General features: G+C 45.4%; 1 protein-coding gene across 1 annotated transcript in view; it reads left to right on the top strand.

Annotated features, from left to right (window-relative positions):
* LOC139165364 (mucolipin-3-like) overlaps positions 1–11200 on the top strand; it is a 38407-nt gene extending 27207 nt beyond the window's left edge. Inside the window, exons 13-14 of the mRNA XM_070748554.1 lie at positions 5336–5490; positions 10427–11200. Of these exons, the coding sequence (XP_070604655.1) occupies positions 5336–5490; positions 10427–11200 (929 nt within the window). The remainder of the gene's footprint in view (positions 1–5335; positions 5491–10426) is intronic.
* The last annotated feature ends 15701 nt before the right edge of the window (positions 11201–26901 follow it).

Raw genomic sequence — 26901 nt, forward strand, 5'->3', positions numbered from 1 at the left:
CTTGTAAGTGGATCACAAGCTTCCTAACAGACAGGAAGCAGCAGGTGAAGCTAGGAAAAATCACATCAGATATATGTACAATTAGCACAGGTGCCCCCCAAGGCTGTGTACTCTCACCACTTCTCTATTCTCTATACACTAATGACTGCATCTCATACGATCCATCTGTTAAACTACTGAAGTTTGCAGATGATACAACAGTGATCGGACTCATTCGAGACAATGATGAATCCGCATACAGACGGGAAGTTTAACAACTATCCTTGTGGTGTGACCAGAACAATCTAGAACTGAACACACTCAAAACCGTAGAAATGGTGGTAGACTTTAAGAGAAACCCTTCCACCCTTCCACCTCTCACAATACTAGACAACACAGTATCAACAGTAGAGACCTTCAAATTTCTAGGTTCTATCATATCTCAAGACCTAAAATGGTCACCTAACATCAAAAACATCATCAAAAAAGCACAACAAAGAATGTTCTTTCTGCGCCAGCTCAGGAAGCTCAAACTGCCCAAGGAGCTGCTGATTCAGTTCTACAGAGGAATCATTGAGTCTGTCATCTGCACCTCTATAACTGTCTGGTTTGGTGCTGCAACCCAACAGGACCGACACAGACTTCAGAGGATAATCAGAATTGCAGAAAAAACAATTGCTGCCAATCTGCCTTCCATTGAGGACCTGTATACTGCACGAGCCAAAAAGAGGGCGGGTAAAATATTTACTGACCCCTCGCATCCTGGACACAAATTGTTTCAACTCCTACCCTCAAAATGTCGCTACAGAGTACTGCACACCAAGACAACTAGACACAAGAACAGTTTTTTCCCGAACGCCATCACTCTACTAAACAAATAATTCCCTCAAAACTGTCAGACTTTCTACTAAATCTGCACTTCTATTCTACTAGTTTTTCTCATTATTCCTATCACCCATTTCCTCCCATGTTGACTGTATGACTATAACTTCTATTCTACTATTCTACTCTATTCTATTCTACTAGTTTTTCTCATTATTCCTATCACCCATTTCCTCCCATGTTGACTGTATGACTGTAACTTGTTGCGTATATCCTAAGATTTTTATTAATATTGCTTCTTCATTGCTTATTTGACCCCTGTGACAATCATTAAGTGTTGTATCACATGATTCTTAACAAATGTATATTTTATTTTATGTACGTTGAGAGCATATGCATCAAGACAAATTCCTTGTGTGTCCAATCACACTTGGCCAATAAAAATTCTATTCTATTCTATTCTATTCTATTCTATTAATAACATTAAGAGTTCAAAACTGATCTTATTTAATAATCAATATAAAACTGTCTAGGTATATCCTAATTCCTATTTCTCTGTTTCCTCTTCTGATATTCATTTAAAATTGACTCCCTATTAAATATAGAGTTAATATAAATACAGTACTGATCAAACCTAATTAATCAAAATTACTTACCGTATATACTCGAGTATAAGCCGACCCGAGTATAAGCCGAGGCACCAATTTTTGCCACAAAAACTGTGAAAACTTATTGACCCGAGTATAAGCCGAGGTTAGAAAATGCAGTGGCTACTGGTAACTTATAAAAATAGAAACCAATAAAATTACATTAATTGAGACATGTTTTAGAATATTTATTTTAAAGAAAACCAGTAAACTAGCTTTAAGCGATCAAGAGATGAATGGGTGAATGAATGGACGGAGGGTGGGAAGGAAGGAAGGAAAGAGGGAAGGGACAGGAACAGAGGAAGGAAGCAAGGAAACTTATGAAAGGGTAGAGTAAGAGAGGAATGAGTGAAGGGAGGGAGGGAGGGAAGAAGGTGGGAAGGAGAAAGAGAAGAAGAAATAGAGGAAGGGAAGGTAAAAGAGAGAAAGAAAAAGAGAAAGAAAGAAAGAAAGAAAGGGGGAAGGGACAGGAACAGAGGAAGGAAGCAAGGAAACTTATGAAAGGGGAGAGTAAGAGAGGAATAAGTGAAGGGAGGGAAGAAGGTGGGAAGGAGAAAGAAAAGAAGAAATAGAGGAAGGGAAGGTAAAAGAGAGAAAGAAAAAGAGAAAGAAAGAAAGAAAGAAAGAAAGAAAGGGGGAAGGGACAGGAACAGAGGAAGGAAGCAAGGAAACCTATGAAAGGGGAGAGTAAGAGAGGAATGAGTGAAGGGAGGGAGGGAAGAAGGTGGGAAGGAGAAAGAAAAGAAGAAATAGAGAAGGGAAGGTAAAAGAGAGAAAGAAAAAGAGCAAGAAAGAAAGAAAGAAAGAAAGAAAGGGGGAAGGGACAGGAACAGAGGAAGAAAGCAAGGAAACCTATGAAAGGGGAGAGTAAGAGAGGAATGAGTGAAGGGAGGGAGGGAAGAAGGTGGGAAGGAGAAAGAAAAGAAATAGAGGAAGGGAAGGTAAAAGAGAGAAAGAAAAAGAGCAAGCAAGAAAGCAAGAAAGCAAGAAAGGGGGAAGGGACAGGAACAGAGGAAGGAAGCAAGGAAACCTATGAAAGGGGAGAGTAAGAGAGGAATGAGTGAAGGGAGGGAGGGAGGGAAGAAGGTGGGAAGGAGAAAGAAAAGAAGAAATAGAGGAAGGGAAGGTAAAAGAGAGAAAGAAAAAGAGCAAGAAAGAAAGAAAGAAAGAAAGGCAACTTCAAAGAAAGGCTCACTGAGCATCTCTCACTCTCTCTTTCTATCCCTCTTTCTCTTTCTCTCCCCCTCTTTCTCTCACTCTCTCTTTCTCACTTTCTCTCTATCTCAGTGTTTCCCAACCTTTTTTGAGCCGCGGCCGTTAGCCCGGCTGATTTTTCCCTGCTGCCGTTTTCGCGCAAAACTGTCCTGGACTCCCAGATCGCTCGCTTCTCCGGCATCGCGCCTTTTCAATGCCGTCAGAGGGGTGCGTCAGCGGCTTCCGGAGCACAGGGAAGGGCTTAAGCCGCCGTCTTTTCCCCGTGGGAGCGCCAGACCTCTTGTCTGCCCGGCCCGAGGCACGAAATCGCTGCTTATGCCAGGCGGCTCGCCTGGAACACAAGCAATGCCGCCTGGCATAAGCAGCGATTTCGTGCCTCGGGCCGGGCAGACAAGAGGTCTGGCGCGTCAGAGGGGCGCGTCAGCGGCGGGACCCGGCCGCCGCCCCCCCCCCCCACGTAGAAGCCAAGCCCCCCCCAGCCGAGCCTGGTGGCAAGCTCGCCCCCAACCCCCGGAGATCGAGCGCACGAAGAGGCATCTCTCGCCTTCTGCCGTGGCGGAGGAAGGCGAATGCGGCTTGGAAGCTGGGAGGGGGGCGGAAGAGCTTCCAAGCCGCATTCGCCTTCCTCCGCCGCGGCAGAAGGCGAGAGATGCCTCTTCGTGCGCTCGATCTCCGGGAGTTGGGGGCGAGCTTGCCACCAGGCTCGGCTGGGGGGGGCTTGGCTTCTACGTGGGGGGGGGGCGGCGGCCGGGTCCAGCTCCCGCCGCTGACGCGCCCCTCTGACGGCGTTTGGCGGCTTCCCCGTGGGAGCGCCAGACCTCTTGTCTGCCCAGCCCGAGGCACGAAACCACTGTTTATGCCGGGCGGCTCGCCTGGAACACAAGCAATGCCGCCTGGCATAAGCAGCGATTTCGTGCCTCGGGCCGGGCAGACAAGAGGTCTGGTGCATCAGAGGGGCGCGTCAGCGGCGGGAGCCGGACCCGGCCGCCCCCCCCCCCACGTAGAAGCCAAGCCCCCCCCCAGCCGAGGCTGGTGGCAAGCTTCCGCCCCCCTCCCAGCTTCCAAACTGCATTCGCCTTCCTCCGCCGCTGCTGGGCTGCGCGTGGCGGGAGAAGCCCGGACAATGCTGGAGCGCTTTCCCGTCGCGCCTTCCAAAGCAGCGCTGGGCGAAAGAGAGCCTTCCGCCGCCGCCGCCAGCCGCGGTTCCGAGTGGGGCTGCACCCTCTCTCTCTTCTTCCCCGCGACTGCCCCGATGGCGTGCGAGGGGAAAAAGGCGAGGGGAAGCCGGCAAGGTGGGGGGGGGACTCGTGAAGCAGGAATCCACCCCCCGACCTCACCATCGCCTTTTCCCCCTCTCGCACGCCATCGGAGCAGTTGGCTGGCGCCTTTGCTGGAGCCAGGGAAGGGAAGGCACCTGCAAGAAGACTGAAGCTCCAGCTCTAAGAGCAAAGGCAAAGGGCTGGCGTCGTTGCTAGAGCTGGGGAGGAGGCAACTGCCCCATTCTTGCCACAGCCGCTTCGGTTGGAGCGCCCTTTGCCGCCGCACTTTGCCCTTTCCCACACCCGCCCAAGCCAGCAATGTCTGACAGGCTCCCGCGGTGCACCCTCTTGTGGTGATCCGGCGCCCTCTTGTGGTGACCCGAGTATAAGCCGAGGTCGGGTTTTTCAGCCCATTTTTGGGGCTGAAAATCTCGGCTTATACTCGAGTATATACGGTAACTATTTATTGGCTACTTTATTTAACATTGCTTTGTAAATGAACTGTCATTGATTGATTTGCTTTATTACTTACTATAGTGATAGATTGCTTGCTTGTTATTATTATTAGATCTTTAATTTTTAATTACATTAACTATTCAATATTAGAGAGGCAGAGATATTAATAGACAAACCTGACACATAGCAACTCTTTTTTGAAATAGTTTAAATAAATATAATAGAAGTATATGGTTAATTGGAGTTATATTCTTGTTATATTTAAATTAAAATATTTAATTTAAAACTGGCTTTTTGCCAGTTTTGGATTAGAATGTAGTAAAATGTTGATGTCTTCAGCGACTACATTCCAATCCATGGTAAGGATGCAGCAATCAATCAATCAAAATTATGAAAAGATGACAGAAACATGGAAGATATGAGGGGTAATATTAAAAGAGTAGAGGATAGAGTAGTCAAAATGGATGGGAAAATAGAGTCTATTCAATTAACATTATCAAAGAATGAGCAAAAAATGAAAGAAATAGAAGAGAAGAGTGAAAAGATGGAGGCAAAAATGCAAGAAACAGAAACTAACAGGTTGACAACTATTAAAAATATGGAAGAAGCTTTACTTAGCATGGAACTTGAAAATACTGCTTTGTTTCTGAGGTTCCAGAACATACAGGAAAATAAAGAAGAAAATATTGTAAAAATAATGGCTGTTCTCCAGTGCTACTGGAAGGAGAGTCCAACATGGGTTAAAATCCAATCCTATTGGTAGAGACTGAGTTAATTTAAATAATTAGCAGGCACCGCCTCTAGTAGCCCCCAAGAGCTCAGTTTTAAAGACTCAGTCCAAATGTAGAGACTGTAGTTTTTGTCTACTGAGTTTAAAATGTGTTTTAAATGGTTTAAAATGTGTTTAAAGTAATAAATTGTATATGTTTAATTTTTTTCTCTTTGTCTTTGCTACAGGTTATGAAAATTCTTCAGAGGGGTCTCTGCCCTCCGCGGGCACCACCCCATTGAGATCTCGGGAGCCTCTTCCCTCAGAGGGTACTGTGCTGATCGAGGAGCAACACAGCCTGGGGGCCCTGGCCTCCGAGGCCATACCCGGCTGCGAGCCGAAGGTGGGGGGGTCCGTCCCCCCCACTGGGAGGCTCGATGAGCGCTGAGAACCGTGGCGAGAAGCCGCTGGCAAGTTGCTAGTGCCTGTCAGCTGTTTGGCGGCCGTGCCGCCGCCGCCGATTTCGCCGCCGATTTCGCCACTTTTTGCCTTCCTGTCAGCGTTGCCTTGCGAGCCGGATTCCAAGGGCTGGAAGAAGCAAGCGGCTTGTCCTTCTCACTGTGGAGAAGTAAAGCGGGCGAATGGCTAATGCCTCAGGGCGACGCCATTTTTAGGCGGTCTCTTTGCACTGCTGTCATTTAAAGGCGGGAAAGTTCCTCTCCGCCCAAATGGGCGCGAATGAACGTTGGGCTATTCTGCGTTTGCGCAAGCCCCTATTTTGACAGCAACTATTTGAGCCGAATGAGAGGAGAGAACGGTTGCTGGCTTATTCTGTTGGTTGATCAATAAATCTGTGAGTAGAATGGAAGATCACGCCGCTCCGGAGGCGGTGTCTTCTCCTGCTGCAAGTTCCAAGGAAAAGGTCAAGGCCAAGGCCAAAGATAAGGAATCTGAGCTTCAGGGGGTAATTTGCATACTCCTGGTGCATGCTGGGAAGAAGCTAAAAGCTCACCGCGAGGCAAAAGAACACTGGGTTTGCTGACCAGGGAAGCAGAGGAACTCACCACCCAGGAATCTGAGCTTCAGGGGGTAATTTGCATACTCCTGGTGCATGCTGGGAAGAAGCTAAAAGCTCACCGCAAGGCAAAAGAACACCGGGTTTGCTGACCAGGGAAGCAGAGGAAATCACCAACCCAGCAACAAGAGCAGACATGTCACCTCTGCACTCTCCCGCACCCACCCTGCAACCTACCACACACATAAAGAACAACACAGAGAGAGAGAGAGAAGATACACCAACCATGCACACAGAAGTCAAGCATAGAATGAAGACGGAACAAGCATAGATGAAGACGAACAAGCATAGATGAAGACGGAACTGAATCCATGGTGTGCTGCAGTTTGTGCTCCATGTACTCACTCCTCCCCTCAAACCTCCCAAACTTTACCTGCAACAAATGCAAACTCATCCAGCTACTTGAGGAAAAAATCGAAAACCTAGAGAAAAACCTAACAACCCTGAAGCACCAACACCACAATGAGAAAATCCATCAGACTCCCAACAAAACCAACACCCCAGAGGAGCTAAGCCGAATCCACGCCCCAGAAGCAGTAAATAGATGGACACACATCACCCTAAGACGAAAAAACAAGCCTCCACCAACTCCAACCCTCCTCCTCCCAACCCCACTGCCTACAAGCAACAAATATTCAGTACTCTCGGAACAAGAAAACCTGCAAACATCTGACAAAGAACCACCAAGAACCAAGCACAACACAACTCCACCAAAAGCCTCAACAACAGAAGCTAACCTCCCTCACCCCAAGCCAGCCAAAAAGAAAAGGAGAGTACTGGTAATTGGAGACTCAATCCTCAGGGGAACTGAGCCTCCCATCTGCAGACCAGACAACCAATCTAGAGAGGTGTGCTGCCTCCCTGGAGCTAAAATCTCTGACATAACTGAAAACCTCACCAAAATACTCAAACCCACGGACTACTACCCACTATTGGTGATTCATGCGGGAATCAACGACACAGGGAAAGACATGAACCAAATTATGAAAGACTATGACCACTTGGGCAACACAATCAGAAAAACAGGTGCTCAGGTTGTTTTTTCTTCCATCCTCCCCACTAGAGGACGACACCCCGCCAGAGAACGCAAAATCCCGCAGATAAATCACTGGCTTAAAGGATGGTGTCGCCATAAGAACTTTGGCTTCCTCGACCATGGCCTGCACTATCTCCAAGAAGGGCTTCTAGCAAGCGACGGGCTACACCTCACTAGAGCGGGGAAGAACCTCCTAAGCAACCGACTAGCTCAACTCATCAGGAGGGCTTTAAACTAGCTCTGAGAGGGGAGGGTGACCAAACTATACGACAAAACACTGAACAAAACAAGGAAGGGGAACGGGACAAGCCTACAAACAAACCTGAGAATAAAAAAATTCTACCTGCAAACAAACAGAAACATCTAAAATGCCTGTACACAAATGCACAAAGCTTGGGAAACAAACAGGATGAACTGGAATTATTAATACACGAGGGCCAATACGATCTAATTGGAATCACAGAAACCTGGTGGGACGAAACGCACGCCTGGAACACACAGATAATGGGTTACAACCTCTTCAAGAAGAACAGGTCAAACAAGAAAGGAGGAGGTGTTGCACTATACATCAAAGACCACTACACTGCCACAGAACTACATCCAACCAAAGATGATAACCCCCTAGAAATCATAAAAGAAAAAAAGAGCAACACCACAATTGGAGTATACTACAGACCACCCAATCAAACAGACACAATGGACGACCTCTTCACATGCCAACTAACAGACATATGCAACAAACACAGCACGACAATAATGGGGGACTTCAACTACCCGGACATCAACTGGAAAACTAACTCAGCACCAAGCGGAAAGTCTGCCAAATTTCTTTCCAGTCTAGCTGACAACTTTCTAACCCAAAAAGTTGAAACAGGAACCAGTGGGAATGCTATATTAGACCTAATACTAACAAACAGGGAAGAAACAATAGAGGGAACAGAAGAAGAAGGGAAACTGGGAGAGAGCGACCACGTCATCCTCAAATTCAACATAGTGCAATCACTAGCTACTATACCCAACACCACCACAGTCCCAGACTTCAGAAAAGTGGACTTTAACAAGCTCAGAGCGAACCTTGAACAATGCCCCTGGAACGAACTCTTAGAAGGAAAAACCACTCAGGAAGCCTGGGCGATCCTAAAAAACAGCATCATAGACGCCCAAAACAACGCAATCCCCATGAAAAGGAAAAACAGGAAAAGCAAAACTAAACCTGCATGGCTAAACAAAGCCCTCGCAGATGACATAAAAGGAAAAAAAGCTAATTACAAACAATGGAAAGAAGGACTCATAACCAAAGCGGAATATCAGCAAACAGCCAATTCCTGCAAACAAAAAATAAAAACAGCAAAGGCACAATATGAACAACACCTTGCAGCGGAAGTCAAAGACAACAAAAAAAGATTCTTCCAACACATCAACAATAAGAAGAAAATCAAAGAAACAATCGTCACACTAAAAAACGAAGAGGGTAGAGAAATCACAGACAGCAATGACCAAGCACAGCTACTCAACGCCTACTTTGCATCAGTCTTCACACAAAAGGGAACCTCCCTCCAACCAATCTGCAATTTAACTGCAACAAACTGCCCCAGAACCAAACTCAACATAGACAAAAGCACAGTGAGGGACTACCTGAGGGAACTCAACGAATACAAATCACCAGGGCCAGACGGACTTCACCCCAAAGTCCTAAAAGAATTGGCAGACACCATAGCGAAACCACTCCTCCTCATCTACCAAATATCCTGGATCACTGGAGACCTACCGGAAGACTGGAAGCGAGCTGACGTAGTCCCCATCCACAAAAAAGGCAAAAAGACCGACCCAGGTAACTACAGACCAATCAGTCTGACCTCTATACCTGGAAAAATACTGGAGAAAATAATCAAAAAACAACTTACCCACTTCCTAGAAACAAACAAGATCATATCCAATAGCCAGCACGGATTCATCAGAAACAAATCATGCCAAACCAATCTCATATCATTTTTCAACACCATAACCAAGTCAGTTGACCAACGCAACTCAGTGGACCTCATATGCTTGGACTTCAGTAAGGCTTTCGATAAAGTCGACCACAATCTCCTAATCCACAAACTAGAAAAAAATGGAGTAGACTACTACACATGTAGATGGATAAACAGTTGGCTGACCAACCGCACTCAACGAGTTGTCCTCAACAGCACCAAATCCACATGGAAAAAAGTAGACAGTGGAGTACCACAGGGCTCTGTCCTGGGTCCTGTACTCTTTAACATCTTCATCAACGACCTGGACGAGGGAATAAAAGGGAAACTAATAAAATTTGCAGATGACACCAAGCTGGCGGGGGTAGCCAACACCCTTGAGGACAAGCTCAGAGTACAAGAAGACCTAGACAGACTATCACAGTGGGCCCATACCAACAAAATGAGGTTCAACACCGACAAATGCAGAGTCCTCCACCTCGGCAAAAGAACCCTAGACATAGATACAGCCTGGGAGATATCCCACTCAGCAGTAGTGACTGCGAAAGAGATCTTGGAGTCTTGGTGGACAATCAACTAAACATGAGTCAGCAATGTGCAGCAGCAGCCAAAAAAGCCAACTCAATCCTAAGCTGCATCAACAGAGGAATACGCTCCAAGACCAGGGAAGTACTATGCCCTGGTCAGACCCCACCTGGAGTACTGCATCCAATTTTGGTCACCTCACTACAAAAAAGACATCGAAACTCTGGAGAAAGTGCAAAAAAGAGCAACCAAAATTATTAGGGGACTCGAAACCAAGACTTACGAAAAGAGATTGAGAGAACTGGGCATGGACAGCCTAGAAAAAAGAAGGTCTAGAGGGGACATGATAGCAGTTTACAGATACTTGAGGGGTTGCCACAGTGAGGAGGGGGTCTCTTTATTCCCCAGGGCACCAGAGGGCTGGACGAGGAACAGTGGTTGGAAGCTGACCAAGGAGAGATTCAACCTGGAAATAAGGAAGAACTTCTTGACGGTCAGAGCGATCAACCAATGGAACTGCCTGCCAGGGGAGGTGGGGAACTCCCCAACTCTGGACACCTTCAAGAGGAGATTGGACTTCCATTTGGCTGGGGTTCTGTAGGGTTTCCTGCTCAGGCAGGGGGTTGGACTCGATGACCTAACGGTCCCTTTCAACTCTATTAATAAATAATAAATAAATAAATAAATAAATAAGGCCAAGACATTTCACGCCCCCTCTTCTTCCCTTAAAGAGGCGGAAAGGCGTATCAAGGCCTTGGAACAGAAGCTGGAGGCAGCTCTTCATGTTCCCCCACCCATCCCTTCACTGTCCTTGCAGCATTTGGGCTTGGTCAGACAACCCTCAATTCCTCAGTTCATCTCCAGACCTTCAGAGGCCTTATCTGAGAGGGATTGGTCTCCAGACAGGCAGACATCATCCATGCCTCAGGTTCTTCCTTCTCCAGGCCTCAGCATACCTAGGCCAGGCTCTACATCTCACTCAGTGAGGAGCATGCAAGGCCCAACAGCAACTTTCACGCCTACAGTGGTAGGGCTTCGTGTACAGCCAGAGGCCTGGCAACAAATGTTCCCCATGCTGCAGGACATTATCACAAACACCTATTCGCAAGGAATGGCAGCTGGGGTGAATCAACATAGTCAACCAACTCGCCCATTACAATCTAGGAACTTGTGGTCTGCTCCGCTCCCCTCGGGTTTGGGGTCTTGGACTGAAGAATCTCCCTTTGAGGAAATTGAAAAGGAATATGATTTATCTGATGATGAAACGGCCCCTGAACAGCCTGTTACTGCGGGGTTGTTCAAAGCATCAGTTTTTAGAGTTCTACTCCATAAAGCCAAGCAGGCAGTAGACTTACCTGGGCCTACCAAACCTGATGAGACCACTGGCGAGGCCAAACCTTCTGTGGTGTTATTTAAGGCGCCTCAACCCGAGTCAGACCACATTCCTTCCTCGGAAATTTTCTGTCAAAGCGTGAAGCGCCCCTGGCAATACCCGGCAGCTGCTTAAGGCCCCTCAGCCATGGAGAGGAAATTTTACACCTTCGATGAGGAGGTGGAAAAGCTTTTAGAATTTCCTCCCATAGATCAGCCAGTAATGCAGCTGATTTCCAAGGCTTTAGTTCCTTCCGAGATGGGTGACAGCCTTAAACCAGAGGACAGAAAGGCTGAGGTCCTCTTGCGTAAAACGAACCAGATGGCGAGCTGGGGGTTTCGAGCGGCGGCTGCTGCATCATTTTTCAACAGGGCATCGATAGTGTGGTTGCAGGAAATGCAAGCCCGACTAGGACCAGAGGACGGCCGCCTTCGGCAAGACCTAGGTAAACTTCTGGCAGCGGCAGAATTTTCAGCTGATGCCACCCTCCACGCGGCCAAGTTTTCTGCCCGGAGTATGGCAACCACATTCTCCTCCAGGCATCTCCTCTAGCTGAGGAACTGGCCGCCTGATTTAAAATCAAAGTGGAATCTGGCCTCATCGTCCTTTCAGGGAGATAAGCTTTTTGGGGAAGCCTTAGAGCCAGTTCTCATTGAGGACAAGGACAAAAGAAAGTAACTTCCCAAGGCTTACAGACGCCAGGAGCGCCGGGCAGGCCCTTATGCGCGCAGACAGTCCTTTCGGTGGGACACCTCTTCCAACAAAGGTCAGTACACAAGACCCTATCCTCAGAACCAATACCACCAGAATACCTTCAGAGGAGACCGTGCCTCTCAGGATAGGCAAAGAGGATTTCAACAGAGGCGCTCCTTTAGAGGCGGTCAGAGGGGCTTCAAGCGTACCAAATGACTTTGCACCCCAACCCTTAGGAAGCAAACTCCAAAACTTCAGTGCCTCCTGGTGGACCACGTCCTCCGACAGATGGGCATTGGCCACTGTATCTCAAGGGCTGCGCTTGGAGTTCCTCCAGCCCCCACCAGCAAGATTTATCCAGTGCCCACTTCTGCGAGATCCACAGAGGAAAATTCAATTGCGTCAAGAGATCACTCATCTTTTAGATATTCAAGCGATAGAAAAGGTGCCAATACTAGAGGAAGGTACAGGTTTCTACTCAAGAGTATTCCTGGTGCCAAAGTCATCGGGAGGTTTCAGAATGATCCTGAACCTGAAACATCTAAATACTTATATCAAGTACCGAAGGTTCAGGATGCATTCCCTCCAAACCATTCTGGCCTCTATCCGCCATCAGGATCTTATGACATTGCTAGACTTAAAAGAGGCTTATTTGCAAATACCAATTCTTCCAGCTCATCGCAGATTTCTCCGCTTTTACCTAAATGGATCTCATTATCAATAACGAGCCATGCCGTTCGGCCTATCATCGGCTCCTCGGACATTTACCAAACTGCTCGACATCTTGACAGCCCATCTGAGGTCTCAATCCATCAGACTACTGGCATACCTGGACGATATTATCATCCTGTCCAGGTCCCACACCAAAGCGCTAGAGGATCTAGCTTTGATGAGACAAACTTTAGAATTCCATGGCTTCACCATAAACGAGGAGAAAAGTCATCTTCTCCCCACAACCAAGCTACTCCATCTGGGATCTATCATAAATACAACCGAAGGTATCGTAACCTTATCCCTAGACAGGATAGCAAACATTTGGTCGTTGGTTTCCAACATCCAACACCAGGATCGAGTATCCCTGGCCCTACTTTCAAAGGTGTTAGGGACTTTGGTGTCGTCCATAGGAATTGTGCCTTGGGCTCGGCACCATATCAGGGCCCTTCAATGGTTTCTCCTTCCTTCGCAGAGGGCCAGAGTGAGTCACTCGCACAGACGAGTAAGGATTCCACGAGTGGTCAGGGAATCACTGCAATGGTGGACCTCCCCAGCCTTACTTCAGGGTTCACTTTTTCGCGACCAGGACCGCCTTATTATCACCACAGATGCGAGTCTGTCAGGCTGGGGGGCTCACATGGGTTTTCATTTGGCCCAGGGACTTTGGACACCAGAAGACTTGAGCCCTGTAAATATCAATTACCTCGAACTCAAGGCAGTTTTCCTGGCCCTACAAACCTTTGCATGCTTGGTCCAGGGCAGACATGTCCTAGTATTGACCGACAACGTGGCTACCAGGGCTCACCTAAACCATCAGGGAGGAACAAAGTCTCGCCGACTCATGACCTTGACTACGGAATTGTTCAACTGGGCCGAACACAGGTTGGCCTCATTGACCGCAGAACACATCGCGGGGACCAGCAACATTGAGGTGGACTGGTTGAGCAGATCGGCCTTGGATCCCTCGGAATGGAGACTGGACCCTGGGCTATTCCAACAAGTAGTTCGCCGCTTCGGGTCTCCAGTGGTGGATCTCTTTGCAACCAACGTCAATACACAATTGGGGAGATTTTACTCCCGTTTTCCGACTCTGGGGGCAGAAGGGGTCAATGCTCTTTTGTCACCCTGGCCTCAAGGTCTGCTGTATGCCTTTCCTCCAACATGCCTCTTGCAGAGAGTGTTGGACAAAATAATTCAGGAACGGGCAGAAGTGATTGTGGTGGCGCCTCACTGGCCTCAACGCCCATGGTTTGCAGACCTGACGGCCCTATCAGTGACCTCCCCTTGGAGGATTCCAGATCAAGACATTTCCCTCAGCCAGGGGTCCATTCAACATCCGGACCCTCAGTGGTTCCAACTAGCCGTCTGGCATGTGAGAGGGATAGACTGAAACAGCAGTTGCTACCAGATAAAGTCATTAGCACAATGCAGGCTGCCCGTCGTCCCTCAACAACGAGAGTGTACCAAGCAACGTGGGCAGCTTTTTGTAGATTCTGTTCGGACCATCATGCTGATCCTAAGGAGGCGTCCATAATTTCAGTGTTGGAATTCCTACAATCGGGCATTGAACGAGGACTAGCTCCTAACACACTGAAGAGGCAGGTAGCCGCACTTTCAACTATCCTTCGATTGTCAGAAACCCGTTCTCTGGCTCAACATCCGTGGATAAGGGACTTCATTAAAGGTGCCATTAATACGCACTCCCCTCCAATACGGAGATTCCCGACATGGGATCTTTCTCTGGTCCTGCGGGCGCTTACCGGACCTCCCTTTGAGCCCATGAGATCTATTCCATTCCGATTGATCTCGATTAAAACCTTATTTCTAGTGGCGATTATGTCGGCCCGACGAGTTTCTGACCTATCCGCCCTGTCTATTAGACAGGATTTATGTATCTTTCATCCAGATAAGGTTGTGTTGAGGTTGGATCCCTCTTTCATTCCAAAAGTGAATTCTGGGTTTCACAGGAAACAAGAACTTGTGCTCCCAGACTTTTGTACGCACGGCCAACATCCTTCGGAGCTCAGGTGACACAATATTGATGTCAGGAGAGCCTTGAAGCTCTACATTAGGAGGACAGCACCTTTCAGAAAGACCGAGACACTATTTGTCTCTTTTGCCCAGAATAAGATGGGACTGGGTGTTTCATCTCAGTCTCTCAGTCGCTGGCTTAGAGATTGCATCGAGGAGGCTTATAAAGCACGATCCTTGTCACCTCCGGCAGGGGTGACAGCACATTCTACCAGAAGTGCAGCTGCATCGGCAGCTTGGGCGACTCAACCATCCATCGAGGACATTTGCCGAGCAGCGACTTGGGCTTCTCCTTCTACCTTTATCCGCCACTATAAACTAAACTCCCTAGCTTCAGCGGAGGCTTCGTTTGGCAGACGTGTCTTGCAGCGAGTGTGTACCACTCCAACGACCTTGACGCAGCCTTTTCCCACCCAAGGGATTTGATCTTTGGTATATCCCATGATGGACTCTCCTTCCAGTAGCACTGGAGAAGAAACGTTGTACATACCTGAATGGTCTTCTCAATGCTCTGGAAGGAGAGTCCAAACCCACCTGGCATGGTTTTTGGCCAGGTCGCCGGAGTATTTGGGTTGTTTAAAGTTATATGTTATTAATGTTCAATAAATTCTTGTTGTTCTTACATTGTCTTCGTTTTTAAAACTGAGCTCTTGGGGGCTACTAGGGGGCGGTGCCTGCTAATTATTTAAATTAACTCAGTCTCTACCAATAGGATTGGATTTTAACCCATGTTGGACTCCTTCCAGAGCATTGAGAAGACCGTTCAGGTATGTACAACGGTTCTTTTAAAAGGTGACAGCTGGGCAGCGGCGCCCAGCGGAGCACCATTTGGGGATTTTTTTTCCCCTTGCACACATTAATCGCTTTTACATTGTTTCCAATGGGAAACATTGTTTCGTGTTACGAACATTTCGCCTTACGAACCTCCTTCCGGAACCAATTAGGTTCGTAAGACGAGGTATTACTGTACATGGCATTGCAAAGGTTTAACCTCAATCCACGATCTGGCAACTGTTATAATTGCAGTAAATATGGTCATTTCAAAAACCAGTACAGGCCCTAGGAGGGGGGGCCGCCCAAAAGCAACGCTTTAACCCTAGCACAGCCAAACCACACACTCTTTGTCCCAAATTCAAGAAACGGTATCATTGGGCAAATCAATGTAAAGTACAGCCTCAACCTCAGCCCCAGGACCAGGAAAACTAGAGTGGGGGCATTCAGCTAGCCCTGCACCAAAGGCTGAAATTTTTGATTTTGGGCGTATGCTTCTTTCTTTTGGTCTCTATGCTTCTGAAACTGTGTCTATGATGACCCCTGGCCTTACTTATTTTTTACCTCTTGAACCAGAGCCTGATTTTTATTTTCCGGAAGCAGGTGAGGATGATCCATCTGGTCTGCCCCCCCATTGCCATTGATTTTATACCCCAGGAAAGAATTTATTACCCATGGAGTCATAGCCTCTCCCTTTCTGAGAGATGCCGCAGACCTTGTCACGCTGAATATTGACAGCCCCAAAGACATTCAGAGACATTCAGTAATTAAATAGTTAACTGCGTGTGTGTTTTATTAGCTCCTCCTACTATGATGTAAAATCCTGCCACGTCATTATAGCTCACATTCGTCTTTATCCTCCTCTCCATTTTAATTAAGTCAGTCCTGTGTTAGCAGCCATAATGTGAAGATGTATTTTTTATTTGTCTCTCATGACATATTTAATTTTCTACTTTTATGATAAAAAGAAATCTTGCTCTGACAACAAATGTCTGCTCTCTCAATCCATCACCTCCAGAATGATTTAAGGTTCAAACGGACTTTAATTCCCCTCATTCTGACATGGCAGCAGAGGTCGGTTAGTAATCTCTTTTAAATCTAAATTGCTCCACACTTATCTAAACTTCTAGCAATGCAAAAGGATCTGATAGAGAGAGGCTATCAAATAGACGACATACAGATGACAACCGCAATAATCACGTCTTTAAATTATGAATGGAAAGATGCTATTACAAAGTATAATAACATACCTTTAGCTCAAAGAACTACGTCCAGAGTATGTAAGCTGTTAACAGAAGAAGAAGTGATTATGCAAAGTAGACTCAAAACTACAGCACCTGGTTACAAACCTACAATGAGTCACAGCTACCAACAAAGGGGCTACACTCCAAGATATTCACGGCACAATCAGCCTAGAAGAACAGATTTTCATTGCTCTCAATCTGGTGATTTTCAACGCTCTCAATCTGGTGATTCTCAATGCTCCCAATATCCTGCTCAGCTCAGAGGAACAGATCCTAGGGGTTCCAGAAGCAGAAGCTCCAGCAACTACAGATCATCTCAACGAGGTTCTAGAGGTGAGCCATGTCCTTACATCAATTCTTTCATCCTGAACAATGTTTGACAAAAGAGTCCACAGTACGACATTCAACATTTATGGACATTAGACAGCGGAGCAGCTTTTCACATCACCTACCAAAAAGAACTGTTCATAAAATTTTATAAGACTGATATTAAAGAATTACATGCAGTGTCAAATCACTTATGCAAAGTTGAAGGAGAAGGAACTGTCTACATAAAAGAATTAGACCAGATGATTCCACATGTTCTATATATTCCACAAGCTACAAGCAACATACTCAGCACATATCGTCTAAATCAGTGTTTTTCAACCAGTGTGCCGTGGCACACTAGTGTGCCGTGAGACATGGTCAGGTGTGCCGCGAAGCTCAGAGAGAGAAAGCAAGCAAGTGAGATAGAAAGAAAGAGAAAGAAAAAAAGAGAGAAAGAGCGAGAGAGAGAGAAAGAGAACAAGAGAGAGAGAAAGAAAGCAAGAGAGAGAGAAAGAGAACAAGAGAAAGAAAGCAAGAGAGAGAAAGGGAGAGAAAGAAAGAGAGAGAGGTAGGGAGGGAGAGAGAAAGAGAGCAAAAAAGAGAGGAAGGAAGGAAGAGAAAGAAAGAGGGATGGAGAGAGAGGAAAAAAGAGGAAGGAAGGGAGATAAAGTGGGAGAGAGAAATAGAGCGAAAGGGAGGAAGAGAGATAATTTTTTTAGCCCCCCCCCCCCCCTACTCAATGTGCCCCAGGGTTTTGTAAATGTAAAAAATGTGCCGCAGCTAAAAAAAGGTTGAAAATCACTGGCCTAAATGAAGATATAGGTTCCGAAGTGACTTTTAAACTAAGTGAAGGCTACATTGTCAAGAACAGAAGAGTCATTGCTACTGCTTTTCCAATCAGAGGTGTTTACTACTTAAAGCCAAATCCTCATGTAAAACGTGATGTAGGTATAAAAGTTCCAAAGGGCAAAAGCACAGGTCCAGAGAGAAAACCTGTTGCCACTATAGAAACAAAGGCTCCTAAAGCCAATGAGGTTCAAGAGGTTCCACATGATGTTGCAAATGTTAAACCTGTATTAACAAACAAATCTTTTCATTCCAGGTGTGTTCACCAATGGCACCGTCGTTTGGGCCATGCATCTTATCCAGTCTTATCCAAGATGCCTGAACTTGTAAATGGTTTTAAGGTTGATAGTAATTGCAAAATTCATTTAGACTGTTCTGTTTGCAACTCTTCTAAATCTAAAGCTGCACCTATTGCTAAGCATGCCACACATTTGTCTACACGCATTTTTGATTTGGTTCATACTGACATTGTCGGTCCATTTCGGCTTACTAAAAGGAACTGTAAGTATTTCTTGACTATTGTTGATAGTTATTCTAGATATGGGTATGTATTCCTAATGAAACAAAAATCTGAGACTTTTCAGATCTTTAAAGACTTTGCTGCAGAGGTACTAACAACATGGTGTCCGCATCAGAAGAATACAAAGTGATCATGTCCCAGCAATTCCAAGGATGTATGAGGAAAAATGGAATCCATCATCAAGCGTCAGCACCTTACTCCCCGGCTCTTAATGGAATTGTAGAAAGAAGACAGGGTGTTAGCAGCCATAATGTGAAGATGTATTTTTTATTTGTCTCTCATGACATATTTAATTTTCTACTTTTATAATAAAAAGAAATCTTGCTTTGACAACAAATGTCTGCTCTCTCAATCCATCACCTCCAGAATGATTTAAGGTTCAAACGGACTTTAATTTCCCTCATTCTGACAGACTTTGCCTCTGTTGCCCTTATTTGTCTTCTGGACACGCCTTTAACAGTGGAAAAGGGTGAACTTGTTGCACAAGCAATCCCAGTCCCTTTAGAAAGGGAACCTCAGGACTTCCATAGAATCACTCGCATTGGTGCTGCTCAAATGGATTGCCTTACTGTTGACACTCACATTTCAAATTCCCACATTCTTTTTCAGGAATTCTGGACACTGGGGCGAATGTCTCCGTAATTCAACAGTCTGAATGGCCATCCCAGTGGCCCGTCATTTTCTCGCCCGCTGTCCGAGGTGTTGGGGGTGTTCAGAATGCTCAGGTTAGTAAGGATTGGCTTACTGTCACTTCCTCTGAGTGCTCTGTTACTGCGCACATCAAGCCTTTAGTCCTACCCCTTCACGTTAACTTGTGGGGGAGATATCTGATTTCACAATTGGGCGGACGCTTGGTTTTGCAATAATGCCTCCCCCTCTCTCACTCACCCTGCTTGACTCCTCCCTGGTGTGGGTGGATCAATGGCCTCTTCCCATGGAAAAGTTAACTGCCCTTACTGCACTAGTGGAAGAACAATTGCAAATGGGTCATATCGAACCCTCTGTGAGTCCTTATAATACTCCTGTTTTTGTAATTAAAAAGAAGTCAGGAAAATGGAGATTCTTGCACGATCTACGGGCCATTAATAGAATTTTACAGCCTATGGGTGTGCTTCAATGCAGCCTGCCAAACCCCAATCTTATTCCCCGAGACTGGGATCTTATGGTAATTGATTCAAAGGATGCCTTTTTTCCCATCCCATTACAGAAGAAGGACTGACAATTATTTGCTTTTACGGTCTTACCATTAAACAATTCCAAACCTTCTTCTCGATATTAGTGGAAAGTTTTGCCACAAGGCATGATTAATAGTCCCACCATGTGCCAGTATTATGTCAATGCCGTTTTACGACCTTTCAGATTGCAACATAAACAGCTCTTAATTTACCATTATATGGACGATATCCTTGTGGCCACACCAGGCCCACTGGGTACCGTCCAGCAGTTCTTAGATTCTCTTCTCTCCTAGGAATTGCAGGACTTCATGTCTCCCCTGAAAAAATTCAGATCAAGGAGCCCTATTTATATTTGGGTCATAGGCTCTTGGCAGCCAGAGCTGCTCCTTACTTGCCACACCTTTTTTTACCGGACACAACCACCCTAGTTAAGTTACAACAGTACTTGGGCGCCCTCAACTGGGCGCGCACGTATTTGGGTTTAACATCAGCTCAATTAACTCCTCTTTTTTCTGCTTTTTCCGGCGGCAAGGCTCCAGGAGACAGGATCCCTTTGAACCAGCAGCAAAAGGACACCCTTGAAATTGTTGATACAGCTCTTCAGCAAGTATGGGTAGATTGTATGCAAGAGAATGAGCCAACTGTCTTAATTATTTTGAACACTGCTACCCTACCAACTGCTGTTTTGTCTCAAATCGGCCCTCCATTGCGATTTTTAGAATGGCTTCACTTGTCCCACACCCCAAGGGCAAGTATTACCCAAAAGTATACTCTTTTTGCAAATCTCATTTTCAAAGGCCATCGCAGGTGCAAGCTTTCAGCAGGCATTGAACCACTTTCATTTATAGTTCCTTCTCCTTTGAATACCTGGGATGCACTTTTTAAAGTTTCAGAGGATCTTCAATTCGCTTTAGCGGATTGGCCTGGACATATTTCATATCATACTCCTTCAGATCCTAGATTTTCTTTGATGAAGAAGGGAGATATTCAAATTTAACAGTTTTATATTTTATATTTCCAGAGTAATACCATTTCTCCTTCCTTCCTTCCTTCCTTCCTTCCTTCCTTCCTTCCTTCCTTCCTTCCTTCCTCCATTTCTCCTTCTTTCCTTCCTCCTTCCCTCCCTTCCTCCATTTCTCCTTCCTTCCTTCTTTTCTCCCTTCCTTCCCTCCTTCCCTTCTCTCCTTCCTTCATTCCTTACTTCCCTTCCTCCTTCCTTCCCTCTATTCACAGTCTTCCAATTCTCTCCCTGCTCCCCAACCTAATTTACCCCCACTGGGGGTGGGAGAGGCTCCGCCGCGAATTCCCAAAGAAGGTTATGTCAACTTAAGGGAAAGGTGGAGAGGGTGAGGTGAGAGTTCCAGTGTAGGCAGCGCCATCAGCCAAGCAACAGGCATGATGCGATTGCCATTTTTTTGCCTTTTGCTTCTTCGTGCAGGTGGCGAAGCCGTCCGACTCCACCATGTGGCTTTTGGTTTTTGCCTGCACGCATATGCGCGCGCACAGGTTGGAGTGACCTCCACAGGCCGGTCACAGACAGCGGGCGGGCCACATCCAGCCCCCAGGCCGTATCTTGCCCAGGTCTGTTCCAGAGGGTGGGGAGAGGTTGTTTTCTCCCATAATGCAATGTGCTCCTCTGTGCAGGTGCGCACAACCCCCACTGCGCTTTCCTAATGCTCATAGTGCTTACTGAAGCCTCCAGAACCTGTGGATAGCGAAAAACAGATTCCAACTGATTTTTGGCCTTCCAGAGGGTGGGGAGAGGTTGTTTTCTCTTACTCCAGGCTTCAGGAAAGCTTCCGGAACCTGTGGATGGCAAAAAATGGACCCAATAGCCCAACCAGAAGTTCGGAAATGAACTTACGGTTGGGCCTTTGGGCAGTTTTTCACTGTCCCTAGGTTTCAGGAAAGCCTGCTGTGCATAATGACTGACATACGGCAACACGTGTGTCCTCAGATATGGCTCTCTGGGTCATCTGTGACATTTATTTATTTTTATTTATTTATTCATTTGTCCAATACACAAATACATAGGAAGAAAAATAGACACGTAGTAATATATATAAGGGTAAAAGTGAACTCAGAGGAGAGGATATATGAAAGAAAGAGAATATACTATATGATATGTGAGAGAAAGGAAAGACAATTGGACAGGGGACGAAAGGTACACCAGTGCACTTATGTACGCCCCTTATGCGTGCCATAGCTTCACCATCATGGCTATATAGTATGGAGGCAGGTACAGCAGCAATAAACCCAACTGCTTTTTAAAACCCATCTTCAATCAGATAATCTGACATCCAGTTACCTGTGAAAGCCTCTGAAATCCCCCAAGGATACCGAAATGATAGCTGCCATCCCACCTACCCCTGGCCACACATCCCACAGCAACCAGTTCTCTTCACCCCAGATCACAATTCCTAAAAGTGGAACTTTCAGTCAGATCTTAGTTATTGACACCAGACCACCTCATCTGCAATTAAGTCATTCCTAAGGAAGATCTTAACAAATACTGATCTGGCATTCAAAAACATCATCAAACCTTAACAATGACAGGATTGGATTTTTAAGGGGAAGGTTAGAAGTAGATTAAAAGTAAGGATTAGTCTCTTGCCCCTTTTCCTTTTAATACATTTTGCTAAGCAGAATTTTTCAAAATACAGTGGTACCTCGTGATACAAACCCCCCGTGATATGAACATTTTGAGATACGAACCGGGGGTTCGGAAATTTTTTGCCTCTTCATACGAACTTTTTTCGACGTACGAACCCACTGCAGGTCGCAAAAAGGCGTTCTGCTGGGCGCTGCCACCCAGCTGTCACCTTTTAAAACAGCAGGGGGGCTTCTCGGCGTTCTCCCGAACCCGAACTTTTCGGGTTTGGGTTTGGGAGGCCGCTGAGAAGCGCTGCCGCCCGGCTGTCACCTTCTGAAACAGCCAGGGGGCTTCTCGGCGTTATCTCGAACGTCGAATCCAGAAGTTCAGCAAAAGTTCGGGTTTGGGTTCAGGTTCCGGAGGCCGCGGAGAAGCACCTGGCTGTTTCAGAAGATTACAGCCAGGCGGCGGTGCCTGGCGGAGCGCCGGTTTTGCAATCGGCAGCGGCGTTTTCGGCCGATCTGGAGGCTGAAATGGAGGTGGGGAATCCCAATAGGGAATTCCATGGGCATAGCTTTGACGTCACGAAGACGTCCTTCCTGGTCGGCCGAAACGGTTCCAACTAAGGAACTAAACCAATTCAATACTCCAAAATTTGCAACTTTCTCAAAGAACTGTTTTATTCAGTACATCATTTTGGCATGAATGAAAACAAAACCAGCTCTAATTATTTCCTGTGGTTTCAGTATAATTAAGGAATAGATAATGCCCTCCCTCTTTGGCAACCCCTCAATCTCTGGTCAGCACCTGTTGAGATGACCTCGGTTCTCACGGGATGATCTGCTGTTCTCTGGTCTGATATTCCAGACCTCCTCCTTCCCACACAGTGGGGTAAACTGCGAAATGGCTGTGGCAGGCCTGATCTGTTGACAGTTGGATCCTCCTAGAAAGTGAGAAGCACCTGGAAAACAACAAACACACACATACATTAATGAAAGCCATTAAAGGTCCTTTGGTTTCTGTGGGTATTTCTCACAAAACATATTGATCCATCAGTCTGTCTTCATATTCTGCTTTTTCACCCATCTAGCATCTGACCTTGGATATCCCTTCCATTGAACTAGTTATTGGTGCTTGCCTTTGTGTAACCTGGAATCTAGGATCTTTTTAACCTGGTAATGTGTTTCCCCTTCCAATATGATTGGACCTGGCACTATCACGGCAACTGGCCACAGTTCTGACCCCACCAGCGGATTAAGCAAACTGCAGTGGAACACCAGGTGCACTTTTCCCAGTAGGTGTGGCAGCTTTAATTCCATTGTCATTGGCTTTAAGATTGTCACTACTATGGGAAAAGGCCCTATAATTTTTGAACCCAGATTTCGGCAGGGTCGCTTCGACTTCAGGTCCTTTGTGGAGAGATATACTTTGTCTACAATGTGAAACTGTCTCTGGGGTGACTGTCTCTTGTCTGCCTGCACTTTCTGAGTCTCCTTTGCTTTGGCTAGCACTCAGTTTACATTTCTCCACATACTCTGCAATAACCCACCCATTCTGTTAAACTCATTGAGGAAAAGGGTTCCTGAGGGTATTCTGGCACGGGGACAAATCCCCCCTTCCCCATGGCTACTTTATGCAACCTCACCAAAGGGGAGGAGATCTGCCCCATTAGACATAGCATCTCAAATGCTGCTCTACCACTGCGTTGGCTTGTTTGGCAGCTCTATTCGTACTCAGGTGTAAAGCAGAACTAAGCCCCTGGAAGGATCTTATGAGGGCAAGAGAGAGGGTGAGAGGGGGAAAAAAGAAATGGGGAGAAAGAGAGGAAGGGAAAGAGAGAGGTGTGTGTGTGTTTGTGTGTGTGAGAGAAAGAGAGACAAAACCACAGTTCTCCCCTCCCCACCCGTGCACCAGCTTCACCTTGCTAAATAGGGTCTAGCACCTGAGGGAGGATGAAAAATTTAACGGCCGAGGTGGAGGTGGGAAGGGAAGGACTGAAAGGCAACCAAGCGAGGCTTGTGAGGTAAACTCCAGTTTCTCAGCATGGACCAGCAAAAGGCGGCAGCGGGAGGGAATACAAAGAACAACTGGAGAGATGGAGCCACACTCGGCTACCTAGGCTTTCTGAGAGAGAAAGAAAGGCAAATAGAGAAGAAGGAGGACAGAGAGAGTCCCATTTTCAAGAGGGGAGAAAGAGAGAAATGAGTCCCGTTTTCCAAAGAGAGAAAGAGAGGCAACTGGTAGGAGAGAGGAAGGAAAGAGTCCTGTTTTCAAGAGGGGAGAAAGAGAGAATCGAGTCCCATTTTCCAAGAGAGAAAGAAAGGCAAATGGAGAGGAAGGAGGACAGAGAGAGTCCCATTTTCAAGAGGATGGATGGATGGATGGATGGATGGATAGATAGGAACTCTTTCCCCTCTCCTACCCACTTGCCTCTCTTTCTTTCTTTGGAAAACGGGACTCATTTCTCCCCTCTTGAAAAGGGGACTCTCTCTGTCCTTCTTCCTCTCCATTTGCCTTTCTTTCTCTCTTTGGAAAATGGGACTCCTTTCTCTCTTTCTCCCCTCTTGAAAATGGGACTCTTCTTTCCCCTCTCCTACCCATTTGCTTCTCTTTCTCTTTGGAAAACGGGACTCATTTCTCTCTTTCTCCCCTCTTGAAAACGGGACTCTTTCTTTCCCCACTTTCTTTCCCTTGAGCTCTGGAGGAGGAGGAGGAGGAGGCATCTCGCCCAGCTGCTGGAAAGCAAATGGGAAATCCCGGCGGTGGCAGTCACAAGGTAGGGGAATCCCTGCGGCAGTAAGAGAGTGCACGTGCAGTAAGAGAGCCCAGGCTTGGGTTCGTAAGGTGAAGATGGTTCTTAAGAAGAGGCAAACAAATCTTAAACACCGGGTTCGTATCCTGAAAAGTTCGCATGAAGAGGCGTTCGTAAGATGAGGTACCACTGTATTTCTAACCTAATGACAGACATAGTATTCTCAATCAGAACTATATATCTGCTATCATTTATAATGGCAGATCATAAACCTAAACACATAATTAATATAAATATTAAATATTAAACCAAATAACATACATATGACAGAGCCCAACATTAATAAATACCTTGTTTTCTGTGCTTTAATTCTTCCAAATTCTTGATTTGAATCTGAAAAAGAACCTCAAAAGGAGAACAAATGATCATGTTAAAAGATATAATCTAAGCGGTGGCATGTCTTCTTTACTGCAGTATGTCTAAATGCACATGAACGACATGAATATGGTATAGAAAGATTAAAATAAAATATGTTGGAATACCTGAATCTATAGTAGAATTTTTTTACTTTGTTTTCTATAACTATTCTGTGATTTTGTTAACCAGAATTTTAAATTTTAAGTATATTATTTATATATTATTTTAGCATTTTGTTAATATTCATATAAAATTATTATTTATTTATTAGATTTGTATTATGTTTAAAAAGTTTTCATTTTTTATTTTTCTCAATCTGAAACCAATTTCCCTATTTTCCATAGAAATACTACTATGAACAGTGTGAATTTGAATAACATTCACCACTTCATGGAACTCATTAACCTCAATGAGACCTACCTGTATTAGGAAATTGTTATGTATCTGCTGAATTGGGCACTAATAAAGACCAGCATAAAATAAAAATAATTTGCAACACAAAATCAAGCTTATTATCAGATATATACAATTTTTTTCTACTTTGTAGTCATTCAGTGGAAGCTCTTATATCTCTTTCTTTCACAAAAGAACTCTTCAAACATATACTGTACACTAATATCTTATATATTTATAAACCTCTTAAAATATAGCTTTTCTCCATCCAATATTAAAACATTACGATAACCTATACATTAATCGTTGTTCATTTAAATTCACGCCTTATTTTAATCTTACAAATCTATTTAGCTAATTGTTCCCAAAAACAATTTTCATATAATATCTAGTAGTGGAGTAAGTTATATGCAAAATATAACATATAAATCTTCATATTACAATAAAAAATCTAGAAAGCCATAATCCTACATATCTAATAAACTGACAATGGGTTTGACCCAATACCATAGAACAGCTCTCACTAGAGCAAGATTTGAGCAGTTAGATTCTATGATTAATTACGGATGATTCCACTAAGTACCATATTTTGAGAGAACACGCATCTGCAGCGCACCAGAAATAGAAGATATTGCGCACGTCCTACTCAACTGTAAATTATACTCCTCAGTAAGACCTCAGTATTTACAGTCCCTACTTGACAAAATTACACATTGGGACTGTAATAAACAATTAACTTACTTTCTTCAGGGTGCAAATATATATATGTAGTTTCTAGAACTGCTAAATTTATAGTCAAGGCCAGGGGTGGGCAATTAATTTTGCCATGGGGCCGCATGAGAAATTGGGATGGTTTTAGAAGGCCGGACTTTAATTATTTTTTATATTTAGATATATGAATTTAGGAATTGCTGATCTGTTTTAATAAAGTTAGAAGTATTGATTATAATAAGATATGTAGTGTTGTGGCTGGCTCTGGGCCAGCTCCTACTCCAAGGACTGTGGGGGTTGATGTGGGAGAATCCTCACATTATCAGAGGCCGGTTTTACTGCCAACAGCTTCCGACGGTGAAGCGTCTGTGTCATGGGACGATTCTGGAAGTGAAGTAGGATCAACGGAGGAGGTAGTTATAGGCAGCCCATTAGCTAATTACCCCATTAGTGAACTATCATCATCATCATCATTATCATTGTTAGATTCAGAAGGGGAGGCATTCATAGATGTTCGCAGATGCAGGTTGATGTCAAGGAAGGAACAAATGCGCAAGTATTATAGGAAATAAGGGAGAACACCTGTGGCTGGGGCAATTAGGCTAATGGGGCTTCTGATAAATTGCCAGTGTTGTTGCCTCTCTGCGTGGGAGTTTATCCGTTTTGA

This window comes from Erythrolamprus reginae, chromosome 3 (genome assembly GCF_031021105.1).
Source record: "Erythrolamprus reginae isolate rEryReg1 chromosome 3, rEryReg1.hap1, whole genome shotgun sequence".
Lineage (NCBI taxonomy): Eukaryota > Metazoa > Chordata > Lepidosauria > Squamata > Dipsadidae > Erythrolamprus > Erythrolamprus reginae.